The sequence below is a fragment of the Erinaceus europaeus genome, chromosome 7 (genome assembly GCF_950295315.1).
Source record: "Erinaceus europaeus chromosome 7, mEriEur2.1, whole genome shotgun sequence".
In the NCBI taxonomy this organism is placed as follows: domain Eukaryota; kingdom Metazoa; phylum Chordata; class Mammalia; order Eulipotyphla; family Erinaceidae; genus Erinaceus; species Erinaceus europaeus.
In genome coordinates, this window is record NC_080168.1 from 52,007,970 (window position 1) to 52,032,998 (window position 25,029).

Genomic DNA, 25,029 nt, shown 5'->3' on the forward strand with positions numbered 1-25,029 from the left:
TTCTTTCTCCACCTGCATTATTTATGTAATGGATAGAGACTGAGAGACATTGAGTGGGAAAGGAGAGGGAAGGTGGGAGGGGGGAGAAATACCTGCAGCACTGCTTGTGAAGCTTTCCCTTTGCACATGGGAACTGGGAGCTTGAACCTGGGTGCTTGTGCATTATAACATGTGCTCTACCAAGGGTGCCCACACTTTATATACTTTTTTTTTTAAGTTTCTTCTTCAGACTTTGTAAATTTACTTGATTAAAAGAGTGAGTATTAGATATTAGTCACTGATATTTAAAACTGCCTTGTATTAGATCTTTATGCAGTATGCCACTATCTGGTTTATGTAGTTGACAGTATGCCACTGTCCATAAATCTAATAAATATGAAAACATACAGCAAGAATTACTGTGTTTGTTTATTCTATTATTTTAGAAGTGCTACTTATTAGTTTGAAGTTCGTTTTATATATATATATAACAAGATGACTTCTGTTTCATTTATTAAACTATCTCTCTTTCTCTTCAAGATTCAAAATGGACAGTGTAGAAGAACCTCAGAAAAAAGTCTTTAAGGCTCGAAAAACAATGAGAGTAAGTGATCGTCAACAACTTGAGACAGTGTATAAGGTTAAAGAAGAGCTGTTGAAAACTGATGTCAAGCTGTTAAATGGCAACCATGAAAATGGAGATTTGGACCCATCCTCACCCTTGGGAAATACAGATTATATTAAAGAAAAGGAAGAAGTGAATGGCATTGAAGAGCCTTGTTTTGATCCTGAGAAATCAGAAAAGGATGAATCACCTGGTACCTTAAATGTTAATGTAAAAAACAAGCAAGATGATGATTTAAGTATTGAACCTTTGTCTCCTAATAATATAACTCCTCAATTAGCCCCCAAACTGACTGCTGAAACAGCTTCTGGAGATTCAGTCTCCATTGATCTGGCTGTTGGAGATTCAGTCTCTGGAGATTCAGCCTCTGGGGAACTGGCCTCTGAAGTGTTAACCTCTGGTGATCACTCCTCTGGTGATCCTGTCTCTAGTGATCCTATCTCTTATGATCCTGTATCATGTGAACCAGTATCTGGTGAAACAATTGAACCAGTTTCTGGTGAAACAAATGAACCAGTTTCTGGTGAACCCATCTCTGATGAACCAGTCTCTGGTGAATCATTCCCTAATGAATCTGTCCCTAGTGAACCTATCTCTGGTGAACCAGTGTCCACTGATCAAACTTCTGGTGATTCAGCCTCTGGTGATGTGGTCTCTGGAGTACCTTCCTCTGATGATCCAGCTTCTCATAATCTAGCGTCTGGTGATCTGGCCTCTAGTGATCTGGTTTCTAATAAGCCAACTTCTGATGAACCAGCTTCTGAGTCAGCCTTAGAGTCCATCTTTGAATCAAGCTCTGTACCAATTTGTGAGCCAGTTCCTGAAACGGACAATACAGAGCCTAGTAGCAATAAAGATGATGATTTTATTGAAGGAAAAGGAAGTGATGAAGAGGTAGAACAAGTTTTCTCATTTGATGAGAAAAGTAAAGCTACTAGTAATATTGATTCTGATGAAGAAACATTAGATGCAGATGATACAATTATTTGTTCAGATCTACCTCCTGAAAATGAGAAAAAGATAGAGGAAGATGCTACCACAGAACCTGCTCTTGGAGAGGAAGCTATATCTAGCAGTATGGAAATTGACCAAAGTGAAAAGAATGAAGATGAAAATTCTACAGATCTTACAGAAACTGCTAGTGAAAATGTTATAAAAGATGAAAAAAATGAGAGTATCTTAGAAAATACAGACTCTATGGAGACAGATGAAATCATTCCTATTTTGGAAAAGCTTGCACCTGCTGAAGATGAACTCACTTGCTTTTCTAAAACGTCTCTCCTTCCAATTGATGAGAATAATCCAGATTTGGAAGAAAAGATGGAAAGTTCTTTTGGTTCACCATCTAAACAAGAAAGTAGTGAGAGTTTGCCAAAAGAAGCATTTTTGGTTCTGTCTGATGAAGAGGATATTTCAGGAGAAAAAGATGAGTCTGAAGTTAAATCACAGGTTTGCTCTCCAGGTTAGCATATTATTTAATTTTTTTTTGTTTTAATTATCTGGGAGAAGGGGGAGAGTGGATAGAGGAGGCAGGTAGAGTGAAACAAGTTCCTCTCCCAATGGATAGGACACCCAGTCACCTAGCAATGGAAAATACACTAAAAGTTAATTTTGGTCAACCTGAAGGGTTGGGGAAGGGACACGCATATATATAATAGTAATAATAAAATAGAACAGAGTAAAAAAACCTAACAGTCAGTCTGCAGCTTGGATGGCTCCCGGAAAGGAAAAGGGTTGGAATGATACCCCTGGTGAGCCAGGAATCTTGGTAAAGAAAAAAGCTCAGTGAGGAGCCTGCTAGTAGCAGCTCTCTAGCCCTGGGTTCTGGTTATAGGGGGAGGGGAGAGGGGTGTGCTTCAGAATTAATAAAAAATTTTCCTTTCTTTTTTTTCTGTTTTCTAACCCAAATTGTGCTATAGTCACCTCCTTGGTGTCACCCTTAGGACCCCTTATTCACCGTCCTGCTGAAGGCTACCTATCCCTACCCTTTCCAGGAGTTGTTGTTGGAGCTCATACCAGCAGTTGCTTCCAAGTTGTCATCTTGGCTCCACCCTCCATATTATTTAATTTTAAAAAGATTTTGATGACCTCTAATAAATAATTTAGGGGCAGTCTAGGAAACGGTGCAGTGGATAAAGTACTAGAGCAAGAATTCCTGAGTTCAGTTCCTGGCAGCACATGTAACAGAGTGATGTCTTTTTTCTCTCCTCCTAGCTTTCTCACTAATAAATGCAATAAAATAAATAGGTTAGTGGAGAATTGTTAGGAAATTTTATATTTCCTTTAGTTACCAAGAAAGTTGAGGGTAATGGTAACAAGAGACTACTCTTATTTTTACTGAGAAAATTGAGGGTAATGGTAACAAGAGACTGCTCTTAATTTGGTAGATTAATTTCACAGAACTCAGAATTATGAAGTATTTACTCTATGAACAACAACTTTGAATAAATGCTATGAAGGGATATAAAATAAATAAATAAATAAATATGTTCTTTACCCCAAAGAGGCTTAGGTATAGAACTGGAGAATAGATAGATGGAGTCTTATAATACTGTAATTTCAAATCAGTACATAATTTGGTCAGAGTCTATCAATTGTTCTTGCTATTACTTAGCAACTTTTAGTAGCTTAGATTCTAGAAGTCTACTAGTTTAATTTATTTGCTTCAAGCATAGAAAAGAACATTTTGCAACTGATTTTCTTATTGGAATCTTTCTTTTACTGGTGACATTAACATTGCTGGGATTCAGTGTGATTATTTGTTTCACTTGATTCTACTCAACCTTTCTTCCTCATCCTTTTCTGAGTCATCTCTTTATAATCTAAATATATTTTTTATTAGATCCCTATCACATTTAGGTTAATTTAAACCCCTTATATAAAAGACATGTGAACTCAATTATTTGCTTTATCCCTATTCCATTTCTTTTGTTATTACTAGAGAAAAATGAAAGAAAATATTCCATTTTGTCTTCATGGTCAAACGCAAACATTATTCCCATATGAAACTTTCTCAGTTTTTTTCAGACTGATATAAATACTTTTATGCTCCCGTGGTATTAGTGATCTAAGAGGTGTGACCTTCAAGCTTGAAAATGCAGCATTCGTTCAAATAAAAAAAGAAAGGAAGGTAGCAAGCTGGGAGACAGAATTCCTCCTGTCCCCCAATATATTGCATATATATATATATGTTCCCCTTATTAAATGATTTCATTTCCAAAAAGCATTCATTTACTCTTAAATCTCTATATAGAAAAGCCAGTCTGTGTTTGGTTCTAGTCTCTTCATGGTTCTTGGGATTTGAAGATAAAATTTAGTACTTGCTCTCAAGATGCAGAAAAGAATTTAAGTCAGATTATTAAATAGAAGATGCAACTACTCTAATAATGTTAAGTACTTTGGGAGTTTAGGGGAGGGCAATTTAATGAGAACAGAAAATGTATTCAGGAAGTACTTTCACTATCTGCATAACATACTACTTTAATGAAAATAATCTTGCTTAATGGTATATCCATCATACTTGCTCAGGTCCTAAAACTTTGAAGCCTTTCTTATTTGTTTTTTCATGTCTTATATCTAATCCATCAGGAAATTCTGTTGACTCTACCTTCAGAATAAATCTAGAATTCAGTCTCTCCTTACGATCATAACCACCCCTGCTCTGGGTCATAGTAAGTGCTTAGTAAATTTGTATAGAGTGAATTAATAACTGATATATCAAAAGTATTTCATGGAGGACTTAAAACTGCAACACTGCATTACTCTAACACTGAAAGCCATTGAGTTCAGGAAGAGGAGAATGAAATAATAAAGTTGAAAATTTTGGAAAGCTAATTAATAACAGTGAAATTGACTTATTTGCTCTATAAGAATTTATATAAAAAACTGCTGGGGCAAGTCGTTAAGGTAGTAGTCTATGTGATGGAGTATTAGTTTTGGGGGCCGAGTCCTCTGGTGGAGAGAGATGGAAATTTGTTGATATTTTGAGAAGATGTGAAACTATAATCTCCTGATAACAGTCTTGTAGAACATTTTCTCAAAAAGAAAAGACATTAGTTAATTATAGTTTATTATTTAAGGAGTTTGTGCATTTACCTTTATATCAGAATCTTAATATTGTAGTCCATTATTCTTGCACAGTGCTATTAAGTACAGTGATTGCACCTACCTGTGTTGCATACTTTGGAAATTCAAAGTGGGGTCTGTTTTTGTTTATTAAATAAATAAGTAAAACTTGAGGACTTTTGTCTAGTTGAGTGAAATTAACAAAGTAAGTTTAGCATTAAGTACAAAGACTTATTTTATGTATTAATGTAGAACAAGAGAACCAGAGCATAATTCTGGTAAATATAAGGCCAGGAAGCAAACTCAGGACCTCAAGCTTGTAAGTCTAGCACTTTATCTACTATGTCAGCTCCAGACTAGATTCAGCTTCTTTGCTGGCAACAGAACTAGCCCAGGAATTAATTATTATTTTTTTTTTTTTGGTATGGTGGCTTGAAGTAAAATTTCTTTTCTATTTATTTATTTCCCTTTTCTTGCCCTTGTTTTATTGTTGTTGTTGATGTTGTTATTGGATAGGACAGAGAGAACTGGAGAGGGGAGTGGAAGCTAGAGAGGAGGAGAGAAAGATAGACTTCTGCAGACCTGCTTCACTGCCTGTGAAGCAACTCCCCTGCAGGTGGGGAGCTGGGGGCTTGAGCCGGGGTCCTTTTACCGGTCCTTGTGCTTTGCACCACCTGCGAAGTAAAATTTCTTTACAGCATTTTAAATTATATCATTTACATACCTTTATGTAATTTTTAAAAAGATTTCATTTATTTATCAATGAGAAAGATAGGAGGAGAGAGAGAGAGAAAGAGCCAGACATCACTCTGGTACATGTGCTGCTGGGGATTGAACTCTGGACCTCATGTTTGAAAGTCCAATGCTTGCTTTATCCACTGTATCACTTCCTGGACCACCCATATAATTGAATAATACATGTTATACTTGATGTGATGAACCTGATGAGTTACTTTTCTATAAGTTGTTTTATTCTAGAACATACAATTGTAATTTGAAGTGTTGAAGTCTCACTCTGAACAGAGGTCCATGTTTTTTGCTAATAAAGTTTTATTGGAACATAATCAAACCCATTAGCTTACATATTATATGTTGTTTATCACTGAAGTAAGAAAAGTAAGTTAGATGCATCAGAGGCCACATGGCCCACAAAACTGATAATTTTCTAGTTCATATTTTCATTGAATTTTGTAGTTCATATTTTCATGGATTAAAAGCTATAAAATGTAGTTCTGGAAATAAGAAGTTAACTCCCTAATATAAAGTGTGTGTGTGTGTGTGTGTGTGTTGGTGGTGGGGCGGTAGTTCAGCAGGTTAAGGGCAGGGACCGGTGCAGTGATCCCAGTTCAAGCCCCCAGCTCCCCACCTATAGGGAGTTGCTTCACAGGCTGTGAAGCAGGTCTGCAGGTGTCTATCTTTCTCTCCCTCTCTGTCTTCCCCTCTGTCCTAGCCAACAACAATGATAACAATAATAATAACAAAAAGGGCAACAAAGGGAAAAATGGCCTCTAGGAGCAGTGGATTCGAGTGTATGCACCGAGCCCCAGTAATTATTAACCCTGGAGACAACAAAATAAATTAAATATAAAAATAAAAGTAAAAAAAGAAAGGAGAGGGAAAAATCATCATGGACTTGAAGTGTTCACCCCATCTTCCTGCCCCCAGTGCTGAGGCAGGCCTGAGATAACAGGAACTCTTTCTAAATGAGCTATTTATTTTGGCAGCTTCCCCAATGTAAATTCTGTCTTCTAATCTTCTATAACACACTTTTCCAATTGTTATGAATTTCAGGGGGCCAGGTGGTGCCCAGGGTGACACACCTGGTTGAGTGCACATGTTACAATGTGTAAGGAATGCTGGGGGGGGATGCTTTATGAATGGTGAAGCAGGGCTCCAAGTGTCTTTCTGTCTCTTTCCCTATCTCCCCTTCCTCTCTTGCTTTCTGGTTGTCTCCATCCAATAAATAAAGATAATAAAAAATTTAAAAAAGATTTCAACTATTAAAGGTAATGGACATGTTATTTCCCAAAGTTTTTATTTATTCATTTATTTTATTATTTGATAGAGACAGAGAAATTGAGAGGGCAGGGGAATATAGAGAAAGAAACAGAGACACCTGCAGCCCTGGGACACTCAATGCTTTCTCCATGCAGGTGGGGACCAGGGCCTTGAACATGTATCCTTGCATACTGTAATGTGAGTGGCTCAACCAGTTATGCTACCGCCTGGCCCCTCTTTCCCAAAGTTTTATGATTACCAAAATTAAAAGATTGTACCTGCTCTTAGCTTTTTGTTGTTGTTGTTTGTTTATATGTTTGTTTTCCCACCAGGGTACTTGCTGGGGCTTAGTACCTGTACTGCTAATCCACCATCCCCAGCAACCATTTTTTCCTCTCCCACCCCCCCCTTTTCCTCTATTTTATTGGATAGGATAGAGAGAAATTGAAAGAAGAAAGGGAGAGAGAGAGGGAGAAAGATTTAGACACCTGCAGACCTGCTTCATGGCTTATAAAATGGTCCTTCCTGCAGGTGGGAAGTGGGGTTTGAACCCAGGTCCTTGCAGTGGTACTATGTTCATCTAACCAGGTGTGCCACTGCGTGGCCCCCCTCTTAATGTATTGTTTAGTCTTCTTGAGATGAAATTGTACCACACATATAGAACTGTATATGAAAATACGCCTTTGTGATGAAACTACTCAGGATCAGCAGAATTAGAATAGAAACCTCCGTGTGTATAAGTATTTGGATAAATTATAGGAGCCCATGGAACTGCTAGGAACTGTAGATAAATGTGTGCTTGAACCCTTGATTAATTTTCTGTATTGAATTTGATCTACTTTGATTTTTTAAAATATTTATTGATTGATTGATTCCCTTTTGTTGCCTTTGTTTTATTATTGTAGTTATTATTGTTGTCATTGTTGGACAGGACTGAGAGAAATGGAGAGAGGAGGGGAAGACAAAAAGGGGGAGAAAAAGGTAGACACCTCAGACCTGTTTCACCGCTTGTGAAGACCCCTGCAGGTGGAGAGCAGGGGGCTTGAACCAGGATCCTTCTGCCAGCCCTTGCGCTTTACACCACGTGCGCTTAACCTGCTGTGCTACCGCTGGACTCCTGATAGTTTTTTTTTTTTAAGTCATGTTTAACAAGAAGTTTACTAGTTTTTGAAAAATCCAAATGCTGACATTTCCAGAGAATTTTAACAAGTTTATTTTTAATTGTAAACATAATTTGAACTGCTAAATCTTCAATATCAGTTTCATTAATGCTATTATGTCTTCACATGTCAAAAATCAACACTCAAATGAAAATGGAAAATTCACCAATACTTGATTTCTGTTGCCTATTTCTGAATTGCAGTTACATACTTAGGTACCTTTAACTGCCATGAAAAAAAGAAGTCTAATGTTCAGAACAAATAATAACAGGAAGACGATAGTTGGGTTTTTTTTTTTTTTTTTGGTGCTTGGAAAAAAATGAAAAAAATTAATTCACTTAGACAGTATGTGGGCATCATGTTCCACATGGGAATGAAAAGATGCTGTAGGTTCTCTTAAGTATTGCACAGTCTGAAAAAACACCAACAAAAGGGGAGAGGGGGAAGTCACATGATCTTGGGAACCATATCAAATTATGAATAATCTACCAAGAAATGTTTTTAAAAGAAAATCCTTGGGAGTCGGGCAGTAAATGCAGTGCACATGGTGCAAAGTGCAAGGACTGGCATAAGGATCCCCGTTCGAGCCCCCCGGCTCCTCACCTGCAGGGAATCACTTCACAAGTAGTGAAACAGGTGTGCAGGTGTCTATCTTTTCTCTCCCTCTTTGTCTTCCCCAGCTCCCTCCATTTCTCTCTGTTCTATCCAACAATGATGATGACATCAATAAAAACACCAATAATAAATGCAACAATAAAAACAAGGGCAACAGAAGGGAGTAAATAAATAAATAGATGTTTTAAAAAAAGAACCCTTTTGTTTGTACAGTAGCTTTTGAGTTTATAGTTCTTGGAATGACTATTCTATTGAAGACATCTCAGTAACAGGAGGCTTCATTTTAGCAATCCCATGTGCAAATATTAACAAAATATATAAAATAATGCAATTCGTCTTGTACCTTGATCCCAGCAGCCATGATACTTTTGAGAACTATTTTGCTTGAAAGTGGATTAAGCTGTAAGCTTTACCTGAAGTCTATCTTTTGAGTGCAACATCCATTAGGAGCTGAAATCCACTAAAATCCTGGTTGAAGTCTAGCGGAGTATGAGGAGTGTCAAAAAGACCATTCTGTGTGTTTGTACTTGGTCCAGATTTACAGGTGTCCTCTAGGTACATGAGGGAGGTGTCTCTAAAGCTATTGGATGCAACTTGCTGGATAGCTATGTTCTGTCCTATGCCAACAGACTGGCAAAGAGAGTAAGGTACATCTTTCAGTATAGTCACAGTGGTATGGCAGATAACTGATGGACAAGCCAAGATTGATCCTGAAGACGATGGCTTAGGGGATAGTGGCCTCCCTAAGCCTGGGTTTGGTTCAGCTGTACAGGAATGAAATGGGTTCTCCTCTAGAGTTGGCATGAAGTTTTTGATGCCCACTACTGACTCCACAGAGCCTGTTTCAGAAATCTTGACCCCATGATGGGAAATTGTGAACTGATGTAGATCCTTGCCATACTTTCTCAGCGTGTCAGGCAGGAGCCTCTGGCAGGCATTGATGAACCAGCTGCAAACCTGTAGTATGTATGTGTTTGTTGGTACACTAGTAGTATGTGTTTGTTGGTACACTAATACTTTTTCTTGCTCTGAGGGGTAGGCATTATATATCTCTGTTCATACAGCCAATCTTGGAGAATCTGAATGGACTCCTTGGGGAGGTTGCCCTTTCGCCTTCTCTTGCCTGAGCCAGCAGAAGAGAAAGAAAAGTCCAAGGGTGTGTCCATGCTGTCATCATCCTCTGTTTAACTGCCAGAAGTGGCAACAGTGCCTTGATTGCTTTTCATGCTGCTGCTCCCCTTCCTGCTATAGGCAGTGTTGGGGGGCAGGAGGGTCAGCAGGGTAGGGCAGTGGCTGCAGCGCTCGGCTGACACTCAACTCCTGTAGTCGCCACCACCAACAAGTCACCAGGCTTCCAGGCACCTGATCATAGGTGGGACACAGGTGACACTGAGGCTGCCCCCAGCTGGGCTCTCCTGGTGGCCAGCTGGGGCCCTGGCTTTTAAAATTATTTCTATTTATTACCTTTTGTTGTCCTTGTTGCTTTATTGTTGTAGTTATTGTTGTTATTGAGGTCATCGTTGTTGGATAGGATAGAGAAATGGAGAGAAGAGGGCAAGACAGAGAGGGGGAGAGAAAGGAGAGACCTGCAGACCTGCTTCACCACTTGTGAAGCGACTCCCCAGCAGGTGGGGAGCTGGGGGCTTGATCCAGGATCCTTAGCCGGTCCTTGCTTAACCCCCTGCGCTACGGCCCGACTCCCCTCCCCCCCTTTTTTTTTAAGTGAATGTTTCCACCATAGTGGAAATCACCTTCTCCTTCATATGCAGCCTGCTAGCTAGATATCTTGGCATAACTGTTACACAGTTGGCATGGGTTCCACACATATTACTGTCATTAAAAAGGTCAACCAGAAGGCCCTACTTGTCATGTGCTAAGTTCTGTCACTGCACTCAGATTTTTTTTTTTTTTTAGAGAATTTATTCATGTGAAAGCTAGTTGGAGAGAGAGAAAGAAGCAGACATTACTTTGGTACATGTACTGCCAGGGATTGAACTCCGGACTTCATGGTTGAGAATCCAGCGCTTTATCCACTGCACCACCTCCCAGACCATGAAACACAGATGTTTGAAGTCCCATGCAATCTCCTACACCAGACATTGGGGAAAAAAAGTTTGTAAATGAGTAATCATTACGATAAATATGAGATGGAGCTAATTTTGTTCTTTGGGTTTTTGGTGATTTGTGTAATAAAGATCATGTAAACTTACACCGAGCTTTCCAGTTACTCTTGTGACTCAGTAAACTCTGGGGACTAGGAAACTTAGGAATCAGTATCCTGAGGATTAAAATCAGGGAGATTTGGAAACTTATGTATAAAAAAAAATTCTCTGTAATGACTTTGGGTCTATAAGGAACCTATGTGTTTTTCCATCTCATTAGAACTGGGATCAAGTTCCCAGGTAAGCTCTCTGTCAACTCGGCTTGCTTTATTTTAATGTGAAAAGTTTGTAAGACTCTTAATAGTTTCATCATGATGCTGGTTTTTGACCATTTTTTCACTATAAGGTCTTTTTAATTTTTTTTTACTTTGATTCCTGTCATCAGGTATTTCAGCTTAAAACCCTAAACTTGTCATATAAAAATCTTCTTTATGTAGTGCTATGTGCCTTGTGATTGATTTGTTTAATTTTGGCTTCAGAATCTGATGAACCAGACATGTTTTATAGAAGGCACTGGGGAGGATTTGAGGGAGTTGGGTTGTAGTGCAGTGGGTTAAGCACACGTGGCGCAAAGCGCAAGGACCGGTTAGGATACCTGTTCGAGCCCCCAGGAGTCGCAGGGCAGTCGCTTCACAGGAAATGAAACAGGGGAGTCGCTTCACAGGAGATGAAGCAGGTTTGCAGGTGTCTCTCTGTCTCTATTCCTCTCTATCTCACCCTTCTTTCTCAGTTTTCTCTGTCTCTATCCAATAACAAATAAATTAATTAAATAAGTAAATAAAAATAGAAACTTGAAGATTCTAGTGATCTCTCCCACTCATTGTTAAGTTAGTTGAGAAGGTAGTTTGACCACAGACCATTTCTGATACCTCTTAAGATTTTTTTTTTGTTGTAAAAATGTAATCATGTAAATGTGTTAAGCAGTGTTTTTGAAAATACTCTTTAATTGTTTTATCTTACATCCTCATGAAAATTGCTTAGCCTTTCTAAATATTACATATCATTAAATCTATGATGGCAGAAATGCAGTTCATGTAGAGTTGTATTAAGGGTTTGAATAATAAATGCTAGTCATCTAGCTCTGGATGCTTACTTATCAAAGTAGGTTTTACTTTTTTTGTTGTTGTTGGGACTTCACTGCTACAGGCCAAATATTTCAGATAGTTAGTAAGCCAGGGAGAGAAAGAGTGGGAAGGACACCATAACACTGAAGTTTTCCCCCAGTGTGGTAGGGACCAAGTTTGAATCTTGGTGGCACATATTGCAAAGCAAGCATCCCCTCAGGTAACCCTAAAATAGCCTCTCTCTCTCCCTCTCTTTCCATTTGCCCTTCTCCCTTCCTCCTTCCCTTCTCTTCCCTTCCCTCCCCTTTCTCCTCTCCCTTCCCTTTCCTCCTTTCCTTCCTTCCTTCTAAGTAACTACCCCAGAAATCACTAAAATAATTTGATTCTATCTGATCTAGACATTAGGTGTTTTAAATTTTCTATTCATAATTTTTCTGAAAATAATCACACATCAACTATTTTAATTTTAATACTTGAATGTATGGGAGTCTAAATGTTTTATAGTAGTTTTCACATGTTATTATTCTATTTGTGACAGTAAATTACTAAGTAAGAGTATTTTCAAATACTTTTGTAGCTGATAAGAAAGTTGAGAATTCAGTGGTAGACGACAGAATTTAGATGTGTAAGATCTCAAGTTTAATTCCCAGAATTGTATATGATGGAACAGTACTTTTATGTTTTCTCTTTATTTAACAAATAAAATTTCTACAAAATTAAAATTTTTTTTCCACATGAATTTATTTATACTAAACTGTTAGAGAATTTGAAAAGTGAATTTGGTCAGTTAGTTCTGCCAGTTAATGTCCTCCTTTTTATCTTTAAATTTTATATTTTAAGACTCATAAAAGATAATTGATTGGATAGTTTTGCCAAAAGTGTGAGCTGTTAACAATTCTATTTTGTCATAGCAGAAGAAGATAGTAATGAAAAGAACAGCAAACCTGAGAAAGAAGAACAAGTTGTACATGAAGATGAAAGGCCTTCTGAGAAAAGTAAGCATAAGAAGTTACTGGAATAAGGACCATAAAAGGGAATAAATAAATAAATAGTAAAAAAAAAAAAAAAAGAAAGGAAAGTTTTGACCCATGTGTCAAAACTGTGCTATAAACCATTGTTTTCCCAATAAAATGGTTTGGAAGTAAAAATTTTTCATTGATGACTAACCCACAGATCTTTGACAGTACTAATTTCTCACTTAATTATTTTATTTATGTTTTCCATTATTCCAGTATTTAAAACTGACTTATTTTTTTAATATTTATTTGTTTATTCCATTTTGTTGCCCTTGTTTTATTGTTGTAGATACTGATGTCATTGTTGTTGGATAGGACAGAGAGAAATGGAGAGAGGAGGGGAAGACAGAGAGGAGGAGAGAAAGATAGACACCTGCAGACCTGCATCACCACTTGTGAAGCAACTCCCCTGCAGGTGGGGAGCTGGGGGCTTAAACCGGGATCCTTACACCAGGTCCTTGTGCTTTACACCACGTGTGCTTAACCCGCTGCACTACTACCCAACACCCCTTATTATTTTGTTGTTGTTATCATTGGGATGCTACTGCTCCAGGGCAACTTCTTCACATAGAGAGAGATGGAAAAACAACACAGCATCAAAGCTTCCCCCAGTGTTTTGGAGGCAGGACTCAGCCTGGGTCACACACATGACAAACCAGAAAAATAAAACATCTTTTTTAAAAAATCTTTATTGGGGTATTAATGGTTTGTCAGTGTAGTTTGTACATGCATAACATTTCCCAGTTTTCCACATAATAGTTCAACCCCCACTATGTCTTCCTTTGTCATCATGATTCAGGACCTGAACCCTTCCCCCAACCCCAGAGTCTTTTATTTGGTGGACTACACCAGCTCCAGCCCAAGTTCTGCTTAGTGTTTTCCCTTCTGATCTTGTTTTTGACCTTCTGTCTGTGAGTGAGATCATCCCATATTCATCCTTTTGTTTTTGACTTACTTCACTTAACATGATTTCTTCAAGTTCCATCCATAATGGGGTGAAGAAGGCAAATTCACCATTTCTGATAGCTGAGTAGTATCCCATTATGTATAAATACCACAGATTACTCAGCCACTCATCTGTTGTTGGACACCTGGGTTACTTCCAGATTTTGGCTATTACAAATTGTGCTTCTATGAACATAGGAATACACAGGTTTTTTTTTGGCTGGGTATGTTTAGTTCCTTAGGATATATCCCCAGTACAGGAATTGCAGGGCCCTAGGGTAGGTCCACTTCTAGCTTTCTGAGAGTTCTCCAAACTGCTCTCCACAGAAGTTGGAGCAATTGACATTCCTACCAGCAGTGCAGAAGGGTTCCTTTGTCTCCACAACTTCTCTAGCATTTGTTACTGCTGTCTTTTCTGGTGTATGACATTCTCATAGGAGTGAAGTGATGACTCATTATTGTCTTTATTTGCATTTCTCTAATAATGACTTGGAGCATTTTTTCATGTTGTCCTTTTGATCTCTTCTATGGAGAATATTCTGTGCATATCCTCTCCCCATTTTTGGATGGGGTCAGTTAGTTGTTCTCTTAGCCCAGCTATTTAAGCTTTCATTCTGCTTACTAATGAACTCATGATAATTAGTGCTTTAATTCAGAGTTTCATCTGCTGTTTCCCCGTTTCTGATGTTAATTTTTTTTTTTTAATTTCCTTATTGGGGAATTAATGTTTTGCATTCGACAGTAAATACAATAGTTTGTACATGCATAACATTTCCCAGTTTTCCATATAACAATACAACCCCCACTAGGTTCTCTGTCAACATTTTTAGACCTGTATCCTAACTCCCCCCACCATAAACATACCCCCCCCAGAGTCTTTTGCTTTGGTGCAACATGCCAATTCCAGTTCAGGTTCTACTTGTGTTTTCTTTTCTGATCTTATTTTTCAACTTCTGCCTGAGAGTGAGATCATCCCATATACATCCTTCTGTTTCTGACTTATTTCACTTAACATGAATTTTTCAAGATCCTTTTAAGATCATCTGAAAACGATGAACTCACCATTTTTTATAGCTGAGTAGTATTCCATTGTGTATCTATACCACAGCTTGCTTAGCCACTCATCTGTTGTTGGACACCTGGGTTGCCTCCAGGTTTTGTATAATTTGCAATAACAAATTGTGCTGCTAAAAACATATGTGTACACAGATCTTTTTTGGATGGATGTGTTGGGTTCCTTAGGATATATCCCCAGGAGAGGAATTGCAGGATGATAGGGTAGGACCATTTCTAACCTTCTGAGAATTCCCCAGACTATTCTCCACAGAGTTTGGACCAATTTACATTCCCACCAGCAGTGCAGGAAGGTTCCTTTGACCCCACACCCTCTCCAGCATTTGCTGCTGTTACCTTTTCTGATGTATGACATTCTCACAGGAGTGAAGTGGTATCTCATTGTTGCGTTTATTTGCATTTCTCTGATAATCAATGACTTGGAGCGTTTTTTTCATGTGTTTCTCGGCCTTTTGGATCTCTTCTGTGGTGAATATTTTGTCTATGACCTCTCCCCATTTTTGGGTGGGGTTGTTTTTTTGTTGTTGAGTTTGGCAAGCTCTTTATTTTGGTTATTAGCCTCTTGTTTGATGTATGGCATGTAAAGATCTCTCATTCTGTGAAGGGTCTCTTGGTTTGGGTCATGGCTTCTTTTGCTGTGCAGAAGCTTTTTAATTTGATGTAGTCCCATAGTTTTATGCTTGTTTTAGTCTTCTTTGTAATTGGATTCGTTTCATTGAAGATGTCTTTAAAATTTACGTGGAAAAGCGTTCTGCCAATATTTTCTTTTCCTCTACGTATCTGATAGTTTCTGATCTAACATTCAAGTCCTTCATCCACTTGGAATTTACTTTTGTATTTGGTGAAATACAGTGGTTCAGTTTCATTCTTTTGCATATTTCAACCCATTTTTTCCAACACCATTTGTTGAAGAGACTGCTTTCTCCATTTGATAGTCTGGGCACCTTTGCCAAAGATTAGATGTCCATAGGTGTGGGGGCTTCCTTCTGGGCTCTCAGTTCTATTCCACTGGTCAGTATGTCTATTCATGTTCAAGTACCAAGCAGTTTTGATAACGATAGCCCTATAATACAATTTGAGATCTGGGAGTATGATTCCTCCAGTTCTGTTCTTTCTTCTCAAGATTGTTTTGGCAATTCTAGGTCTTTTCTGGTTCCAGATAAACATTGTAGCATTTGTTCTATTCTCTTAAAAAAATGTGGCTGGTATCTTGATGAGGATAGCATTAAATTTATATATGGCTCTGGGTAGTATATTCATTTTGATGATATTAATTCTTCCAACCCATGAACATGGAATATCTTCTTTCTTTGGGGTGGTTTTATCTGGGCTTTTGTCCTGGCTCTTTTCTCCCATGTTTCTTCTTTGTTTAACCAGTGTATTTGTGGTCCCTCTCCTAGTAGTACTTTTCTATCCACTAATCACACTGGTCTGTATTGACTTGTGTCTGAGGTCAAAATAAAACATATCTGAGTGTAGATCTTTGATTCTCCTTTACCAGATTTACTTTTGTAATGACATTAACATTTTAACCTATTTGGAATTTATTTGGATGTGCTGAGAGTTATTCCATTACAACATTATTAGTAGTTACAACATTATTAGTAGTTACAACATTATTTTCTTAAGGCTATTAGGTAAGTAAAAATATCCCTAAATTTACTATCGAAAAAATTTACCAAGTAGAAGGACTGAAGAATGAAAGCCCTGCACAGTTATTACTATTCTGTGACGTGAGTGAAAATTGTATTATTAGAGAAGCTGTATAATGAAATTGAACTAGTATATTTATATGTATATATAGTTAAATGATTTTGCTATCCTTGTTATCTTAATATAAAATATTAAGAAAAGAAATGTACTGTGTTTACACTGTATGTTGCTTAGATGTCAGGAAGCTCTTATTTTATTGAAAATCCTTTAAAGTTTATATTTTTATTTATTTGTTAGCTAGAGACAGCCAGATATTGAGAGGGAAGGGGGTGATAGAGAGTAGAAACAGAGAGACACTTGCAACACTGCTTTACCACTCGCAAAGCTTTCCCCCTGCAGGTGAAGACCAGGGGCTTGAACCCAGGTTTTTGCACACTGTAACATGTGCACCCAATCAGGTGCACCACCAGCTGGCCCCAAATCATCTCAAGTTTCAAGTCCACAGCTGTGTATCTATTGTTTTGATTTCAAAAGTTATAAAACTATTGAAATAGCATGCTATTTCCCAACTATGAATTACATAAACTCCAGACGATTAATATATTTGTTGATCTCAGGTGAATTTTCCAGAAGAAAACGTTCTAAGTCAGAAGACATGGACAATGTGCAGTCCAAACGACGTCGATATATGGAAGAAGAATATGAGGCAGAATTTCAAGTAAAAATTACAGCCAAAGGAGATATAAATCAGAAGCTACAAAAGGTATTATATATGTTAAATTAAAAACCATATCATTTATAAATAAAAACTTTTAAAAAAGAGTAAAAACATACCAAATTAAAAACTTCATCTTTATTCTAGCCATCTGACATTATTTGGCATTTTGTTGATATTAGGGCTTTTCATAAATAGAAGTTGAAGATAGCTTATCTTTATAATTTAAATATATCTTTGGATTTAAAAAAATTATTTATAAATTGGAAATATTGACAAGACCATAGAATAAGAGGGGTATAATTATACACAATTCCCACCCCCAGAAGTCTGGTCTGTATTTCTTTTTTTTTTTTTTTTCCTCCAGGGTTATTGCTGGGCTCGGTGCCTGCACCATGAATCCACCGCTCCTGGAGGCCAATTTTCCCCCTTTTTGTTGCCCTAGTTGTTGCAGCCTCGTTTCGGTTATTATTGCCATTGTTGACGTTGCTTTGTTGTTGGATAGGACAGAGAGAAATGGAGAGAGGAGGGGAAGACAGAGAGAAAGATAGACACCTGCAGACCTGCTTCACCACCTGTGAAGCGACTCCCCTACAGGCGGAGAGCCGGGGGTTCGAACCAGGATCGAACCAGGATCCTTATGCCGGTCCTTGCGTTTTGCGCCACATGCACTTAACCCGCTGCGCTACCACCCGACTCCCAGTTTTCCCATTCTTTATCCCTCTGGGAGTATGGATCCAGGATCATTATGGGGTACAGAAGGAGGTCTGGCTTCTGTAATTGATTTCCTGCTGAACTTAGGCATTGGCAGGTCGGTCCATACTCTCAGCCTGTCTCTCTCTTTCCCTAGTAGGGCAGAGCTCTGGAGAATCGGGGCTCCAGGACACATTGGTGGGGTCATCTGCCCCGGAAAGTCAGGTTGGCATCATGGTATTATCTGGAACCTATCGGCTTGGTGCTTGTACTACAAATGTCGTGATGCATTTTTGCATAGCAAAAACACTTTATGACTTTTTCAACAACCTGTATCTGCTTGCTAAACTGTCTGCTTTCCTCTAACAAAATTATATTTGTTTAGGTTGTACAGTGGTTGCTGGAAGAAAAATTATGTGCACTTCAGTGTGCTGTTTTTGATAAGACTTTGGCAGAATTGAAAACTCGAGTGGAAAAAATTGATTGTAACAAAAGGCATAAAACGGTTCTTACTGAACTGCAGGTTTGTACACTGACTCACATTATATACTCATCTGTCATCATTTTTATTTTTCTAGGACACATTTTGTAGTTTAACCTCTAAATAAATTTAGATTTAACTTTTAACTGAAAGAAATAAAAGGAGCCACTGTTGATTTGCTATAGTTGCCATAAAAATGTGTCATAAACTAGATGGCTTAAACTACAAATTCTTAGGCTTCTGAAGGCTGAAAGTCCAAGATCAAGGTATTGATAGGACTTGTTTATTGATTGATTGATTAATTACTAATGAAATATATGATTGTAAGATTACATAGTGTAGCACCACACTGCACCCATCACAATAGTTCTGTGTTCCTACCCTCCCACTGATAACCATAGTTCTCACAACATTTTGAACCAGATTGTTTGCCTCTTTGTGTGTGTGTATGTTTGACTTTTGTTTGTTTTTTCAAGTTCATGGGTATTAGTGAAACCCATCTGGTAGTCTTTCATTTCTGCTTATTTCGCTGAGCACAATCAGCTCTAGTTCCATTTAGTTTGTCCCAAAGGATACAGTATCATCTTTTTTTGATTGCAGTGTAGTATTCCATGGAATACATATCCCATACTTCTTTAAGCCAGTCATCTGTTGATGACCATTTAGGCTGCTTCCACTCTTTGGGCTATTGTGAACAAAGCAACTACGAGTGTAGGGATGTATATGTCCCTTTGAGTTAGTGTTTTAGTGTCCATTGGATAAATGCCCAAGAGTGGCATTGCTGGATCATAAGGTAATTATTTTTATTTGTTGAAGGACTCTGCATATAGTCTTCCAAAGAGGCTACACCAGTTTGCACTCTTACCAGCAATGTAGCAGCATACCTTTTTCTCCACAACCGTAACACCTATTGTTTCCTATTTTGTTGATGTTTTGTTTTGGATTTCTCTCTCATTAAAAATGGAAAAAGAAGGAAAAGAATGAGTATATTTACATATCATTGGCAAAGGATCTTTTATGATCTATAGTCAGACTTACCACATAATTCTTAGATAATCAAGATATATATTCAGAAATGTGCTAGTTCGAGCAAATATTCACAGTTGTGAGTGGGATTAAAAGCTCACTCTAAAAATCAAGAATATTTATTTGAGTATTAAATTGGTTTTCTTTTTAATTTTCTAAACATGCACTTTATAAGCAACTTGCCTTGTGTTTCTTTGTTGTTAGCTGTCTTCTGAGGTTTTTTTTTTTTTTTATATTTAGGTTTCTTTTTAATGCCATATTACAACTTAATTTCCATTCTGTTTTTATTTTCTTTCTTTTTGTCTTTTAGGCCAAGATAGCCAGGTTAACTAAACGCTTTGGAGCAGCCAAAGAAGATCTTAAGAAAAGACAGGAAGTAAGAATATCGCTTCTTGTGTAATTAATATTTAATTCTCAGTGAGAATATTGAGAAATGCTGACTTCAGAGGAGACTTCCTTTACTATAGTTCTGACATTGCTTCTATACTGTAGTTCTATATGTTACTCTGGAGCTGCAGCTGTAGAACTAATTATTAGCTACTTTCTAATCTTTACTGTTTTCCTGTGTCATTTATATTAATCTATTTTGTGTTATGATCACCTTAAGCTTTATTTTGTGTCGTTCTTTAAAGTTATTTTTGGGGGCGTGTGGTACTTGTTTCTTTTTACATTCATGTTAATGTCTTAGTCTCAACTCTATCATTTCCTTCAGAGTGTTTTAGTATTCCACTGTGTAGGTAAGTCAAACAAAACAACAGTGGATAAATTGTAATTTGTAGTATCAACTCTTTGTTGATGTTTTTTGCTACTTGCTTAGATGTTCTGTCGTAATCAGCTTTAATATAGCACTTGTGTATTATAGTGTCTACTTAGATTTCTTTTTCTCTTTTCCATTTGAGTGAGTTAACATTTCTTTGTGACTTTGTACACACAAGTGCTATCTGTTTTTCCTGGTACTTAGCTATCACCAACAATAATTATTGCGGGAGTAATCATCACTCCTAAAAGAGTTTTTTTTCTGAATTGATTCATTTTTATATCTTCTTCACTTGGCTAAAAAGAATATTTTAAATTAAATGTGGATATACAGGAAATTACAGTAGAACATCAATTCCTATAAATGTTTTACCTATCTTCTCCACTGATGTTTTCTATTACTCTAGTACAGTTACAAAAGTAGGAAATTGGTAAAATTCTATTAAGTATGTTATAGACTGGCTCTCTTGGGTCTCTATGCACTTAGCTCCTGATATGAGACTAAAATCAACTACAAAAAGAAAATGAGGGAATATATATATATATATATATATATACACACACACACACACACACACACATACACACATACACTAAGCAATATGCTTCTGAGTAGCACTTGGATCAGAGAAGAAATCAAAACAAAAAATTATCTGGGTACTGGTCAGTGGCACACCTAGTAAACTGTATGTTACCATTCATGAGGATCTGAGCTCAAACCCTTTGTCTCTACCTGAAGGGGGAAGCTTCATAAGTACTGAAGCAGTACTAAAGGTATTTATCTGTCTCTTTTGTCTTCTCCTTACCACCCCCATCCCCGAATTCTCTCTGTCTTTGAAAAAGAAAAAGGCTTCTGAGAGAGATGGATTTTCTGATCAGGTACTGAACCCCAGCAGTAACCTGGGGGAAGGGAGACAACCCCCAAAACCTAATATGTAGAATAGATAACATTATCTGAAGAGGGGGTCGGGCAATAGCACAGCACACATGGCGCAAAGCAAGGACCGGCATAAGGATCCCAGATCAAGCTCCCAGCTCCCCACCTGCAGGGGGTTCGATTCATGGGTGGTGAAGCAGGTCTACAGGTGTCTATCTTTTTCTTCCCCTCTGTCTTCCCCTCCTCTCTCCATTTCCCTCTGTCCTATCCAACAACAACAGTAACAACAGTAAAAAACAAGGGCAACAAAGGGGGGAAAATAGCCTCTAGGAGCAGTGGATTCATTAGCATCTGAGCCCTAGTAGTAACCCTGGAGGCAAAAACAAAACAAAGAAACAAAAACGGAAGTTCACAGCAATGCAGATCTATATTAAGAAAGTGGTACTCCTGGGTAGGGTAACCATATAGCCATGTATGTGACCCAGGTTTGAGTACTGGCACTACAGCAGAGGTGCTAGGACAGTAGAGGAAGTTTGGGTACTCTGGGGTCTCTCCTTCTGTCTCTGTCTAAAAAAATGGGAAAAAAATCAGAAATGAGGTGAGCTTACAACTGATATTACTGAAACACAAAAGATCATGAGAGAATACTATAAGCTGTATGCTAACAAGTTGGACACCTAGATGAACTGACAAATTCTTAGAATCATACCATCTTCCAAGACTGAGCTAGGAGGAAGGAGATAGCCTGAGGAGACCCATCACTAATGCAGCACATCAAATTCCTATGAACAAAAATCTAGGCTTTACTAATAAAGTCTACAAGACTTTCAAAGAACACCTAACTCCTACGTTATTCAAACTCGTCTAAAAAACACTGAAGGAGAAGGAATACTCTCACATGATCTGTAGAACTATTATCACTCATTCCCTTAGCAGGAGAGGACATTTCAAAAAGCCAGAAATGTTTTTTTTTAATTTTTATTTATTTATTTTTTAATAATTTATTTCTTTATTGGGGAATTAATGCTTTACATTCAACAGTAAATACAATAGTTTGAACATGCATAACATTCCCCAGATTCCCATTTAACAATACAACCCCCACTATTTCATTCATCATTTTTCATGGACCTGTATTCTACCCACCCACCCACCAACCCCAGAGTCTTTTACTTTGGTGTAATACTCCAATTCCATTTCAGGTTCGACTTGTGTTTTCTTTTCTGGTCTTGTTTTTCAACTTCGGCCTGAGAGTGAGATCATCCCATATTCATCCTTCTGTTAAAAAGCCAGAAATTTCTCAGCCTAGTAAAGGCCATACATGACAAGTACATGGTGAAAACCAAAAAGATTTTCCACTAAAGCCTGGAACTAGACAAAGATGCCTGCTCTCACACTGCTATTCAGTACACTCCTGGAAGTTCTTGTCAGACCAGTCAGGCTAGAAGAAGATACTAAAGGAATTTAAATTAGAAAGGAAAAAGTTGGGGGTGGGCAGTAGTGCAGCGGGGTTAAGTGCACGTAGCACAAAGTGCAAGGACTGGCGTAAGGACCCTGGTTTGAGCCCCCAGTTCCCCACCTGTAGGGGAGTCACTTAACAGGCGGTGAAGCAGGTCTGCAGGTGTCTGTCTTTCACTCCCCCTCTCTGTCTTCCCCTCCTCTCTCCATTTCTGTCTGTCCTGTCCAACAACAATGACAGCAGTAACAATAACAATAATAGCAGCAGCAACTATAAACAACAAGGGCAACAAAAGGGAAAAAATAGCCTCCAGGAGCAGTGGATTTGTAGTGCAGGCACTGGGCCCCAGCGATAACCCTGAAGGCAAAAAAATAAGGAAAAAGTTAAAATTATCTCTTTTTACAGATGATTTACTACACACAGAAACCCCTAATGACTAACAGAAACCTTATTAATAAATTCAGTAATATGGCAGGACACAAAACCAGTATACATAAGTTTATGACATTTCTATATGCAAACAAGCATTCTAGGAAGAAAGAAAAATAATGGAAGTGATCCCACTTACAATTGAAAAAAAAAAGATAAAATACTTTGGAATAAAACCAACAAAATATGCAAGACTTTGCCATTGAAAATTGTTAGGACATTGTTAATACATATAAAGGGAAGCATAAAGAAATGGAATGGAAGGATAATTCTGTATTATTTAGTTTGGAAGAATAAATATCATTAAAATGGCCATCTAACCTAAAGCAATTATAGATTCAGTGCACTCCTTGTCCTTATTTATTTATTTATTTCAAACAAAGATAGAAGTTGAGAGGAAAAGGGGCAATTAAAGAGGGAGAGATACCAGCAATACTGTTTCACCGATTGTGAAAATCCCCCCCTGCAGGTGGAAGCAGGGTGTTGAACCTTGCACACTGTACTGTCTGCACTCAGCCTGGTGTGCCACCATCCAGCCCCTTTCCTGTCAAAATTCAGCAGTATTCTTAAGGGAAACTGAACAAATAATCCGAAAATTCGTGTAGAAACACAAAAGACTATAAATAGCCAAAGCTATTTGGAAAGATGGGGCAAAATAGTGACAACATGCTCCCTGACCTCAAACTTTACTGTGAAACAATACTAATTAAAACCATGAGGTATTGGAAGAAATAGTCAATCAGACTATTGGGATAGGCTAGAGTACCTAGAAGTAAATCCACACATATATATGGACATCTAATATGTGACACACAGGAACCCAAGCTACACCATGGAAGTGGGCGAGCATCAGTGTGTCTTAAGGAAATACTGGGAAAAGTAGACAGCCATTTTTAGGGAAATAAAACTTGACCATCACATAATATACACACCAAAATTAAAAATGGATTAAATATCTGGATATTAGATCTGAAATTATAAAATACATAGAAGAAAAAATGCAGGTAAGAAGTCCTTGTGAGAATATGGGTGGGGGAAGCTAATGTACTCCACAGGCAGGAATGCAAACTGGTGCAACCCAATAGAAAACAAATATGAATGGAAACACCTTATGCTTCTCTAATACCACTACTAAGCATTAATCCAAAGGACAGAAAAATAGTAATTTCGAAGAACATATGTACTATAAATCTATCACAGTTTTACTATTCATAGTAGTCAAAATATGGATTCAACCTGAATGTCTGTGGACAGATGACTAGATAAAGAGGTTGTGGGGAATATATTCTTTGGAGTACTACTTTGCATTTTAAAAATAAGAGATTGTATTGTTGAGGACAAAGGTGAACCTGGAGGTGATTATATAAGTGATGTAAATAAAGCATATAAGGCAGCCACTAGATGGTTTCACCTGTGATATACAAATAACTAAAGCAGATGATACTGCTAAAAAATATTAAATAAACTGTGGTGTGAGAGGTGGCGCAGTGGAGAAAGCTTCGGACTCTTAAGCATGAGGTCCTGAGTTCAGTCCCTGGCAGCACATGTACTAGAGTGAAGTCTGGTCCTTTCTCTCCTCTTATCTTTCTCATAAAATCTTTAAAAAAATATTAAACAAACTGCCCTTAGACTTTGTAGAAACTTTGGTAGTTACCAGAGGAAAGGGTGGACGGACATGGGAATTTCAGTAATGGGTGTGGTGAGTTGTAAAAACAATGTTGAATCAATAATGTTGAAAAATAATGAACTGGAAAAAATATTGCTATTTTGACTATGGAGTTCAGATGTACTTAACTCTATCATAGTGTTATTTAACATAGTTCTAGAAGATTTTCATCGTATAAAACTGAAACTCTGTACTTCAATATAGCAGCTGTCATTTCCCCCTTCTCCTCAACCCATTACAACCATATTTTGCTTTGTTTCCATCATTTTTACTTTCTAGATGCCAATCAAAATCCACTCTTGTGATTCATGCAATCATTTAGCATTCTTTTATTAAGGTTTATCCATATTGTAGTCTGCAACAGGATTGTCTTTTAACATTTTTTAAATTTATTGTTGTTGGCCACCAAGGTTATTGCTGGAGCTCTGTGCCTGAATGACGAATCCACTGTTCCCAGCAGCCAATTTTTCATTTTTTAAAAAATTTCTTATTTGACAGGACAGAAAACATTTGAGTGGGGAAGGGGAGAAAAGGGGAGAGGGAGAGAGAGAGATCATCATGAAGCTTACCC

General features: G+C 37.7%; 1 protein-coding gene and 1 pseudogene across 5 annotated transcripts in view; one reads left to right on the forward strand and one right to left on the reverse strand.

Moving 5' to 3' along the window:
- The window catches only part of ATF7IP (activating transcription factor 7 interacting protein), a 115,145-nt gene that overhangs the window by 52,324 nt on the left and 37,792 nt on the right, over positions 1 to 25,029 (forward strand). For all 5 annotated transcript variants that reach the window (XM_060194417.1, XM_007533139.3, XM_060194418.1 and 2 more), the window contains exons 2-6: positions 520 to 2,066; positions 12,580 to 12,663; positions 16,974 to 17,119; positions 18,150 to 18,287; positions 19,582 to 19,647. In XM_060194417.1, coding sequence (XP_060050400.1) covers positions 527 to 2,066; positions 12,580 to 12,663; positions 16,974 to 17,119; positions 18,150 to 18,287; positions 19,582 to 19,647 — 1,974 coding nt within the window. In that variant the 5' untranslated portion in view covers positions 520 to 526. The remainder of the gene's footprint in view (positions 1 to 519; positions 2,067 to 12,579; positions 12,664 to 16,973; positions 17,120 to 18,149; positions 18,288 to 19,581; positions 19,648 to 25,029) is intronic.
- LOC103122524 (homeobox protein TGIF1-like) lies at positions 8,838 to 9,668 on the reverse strand (annotated as a pseudogene).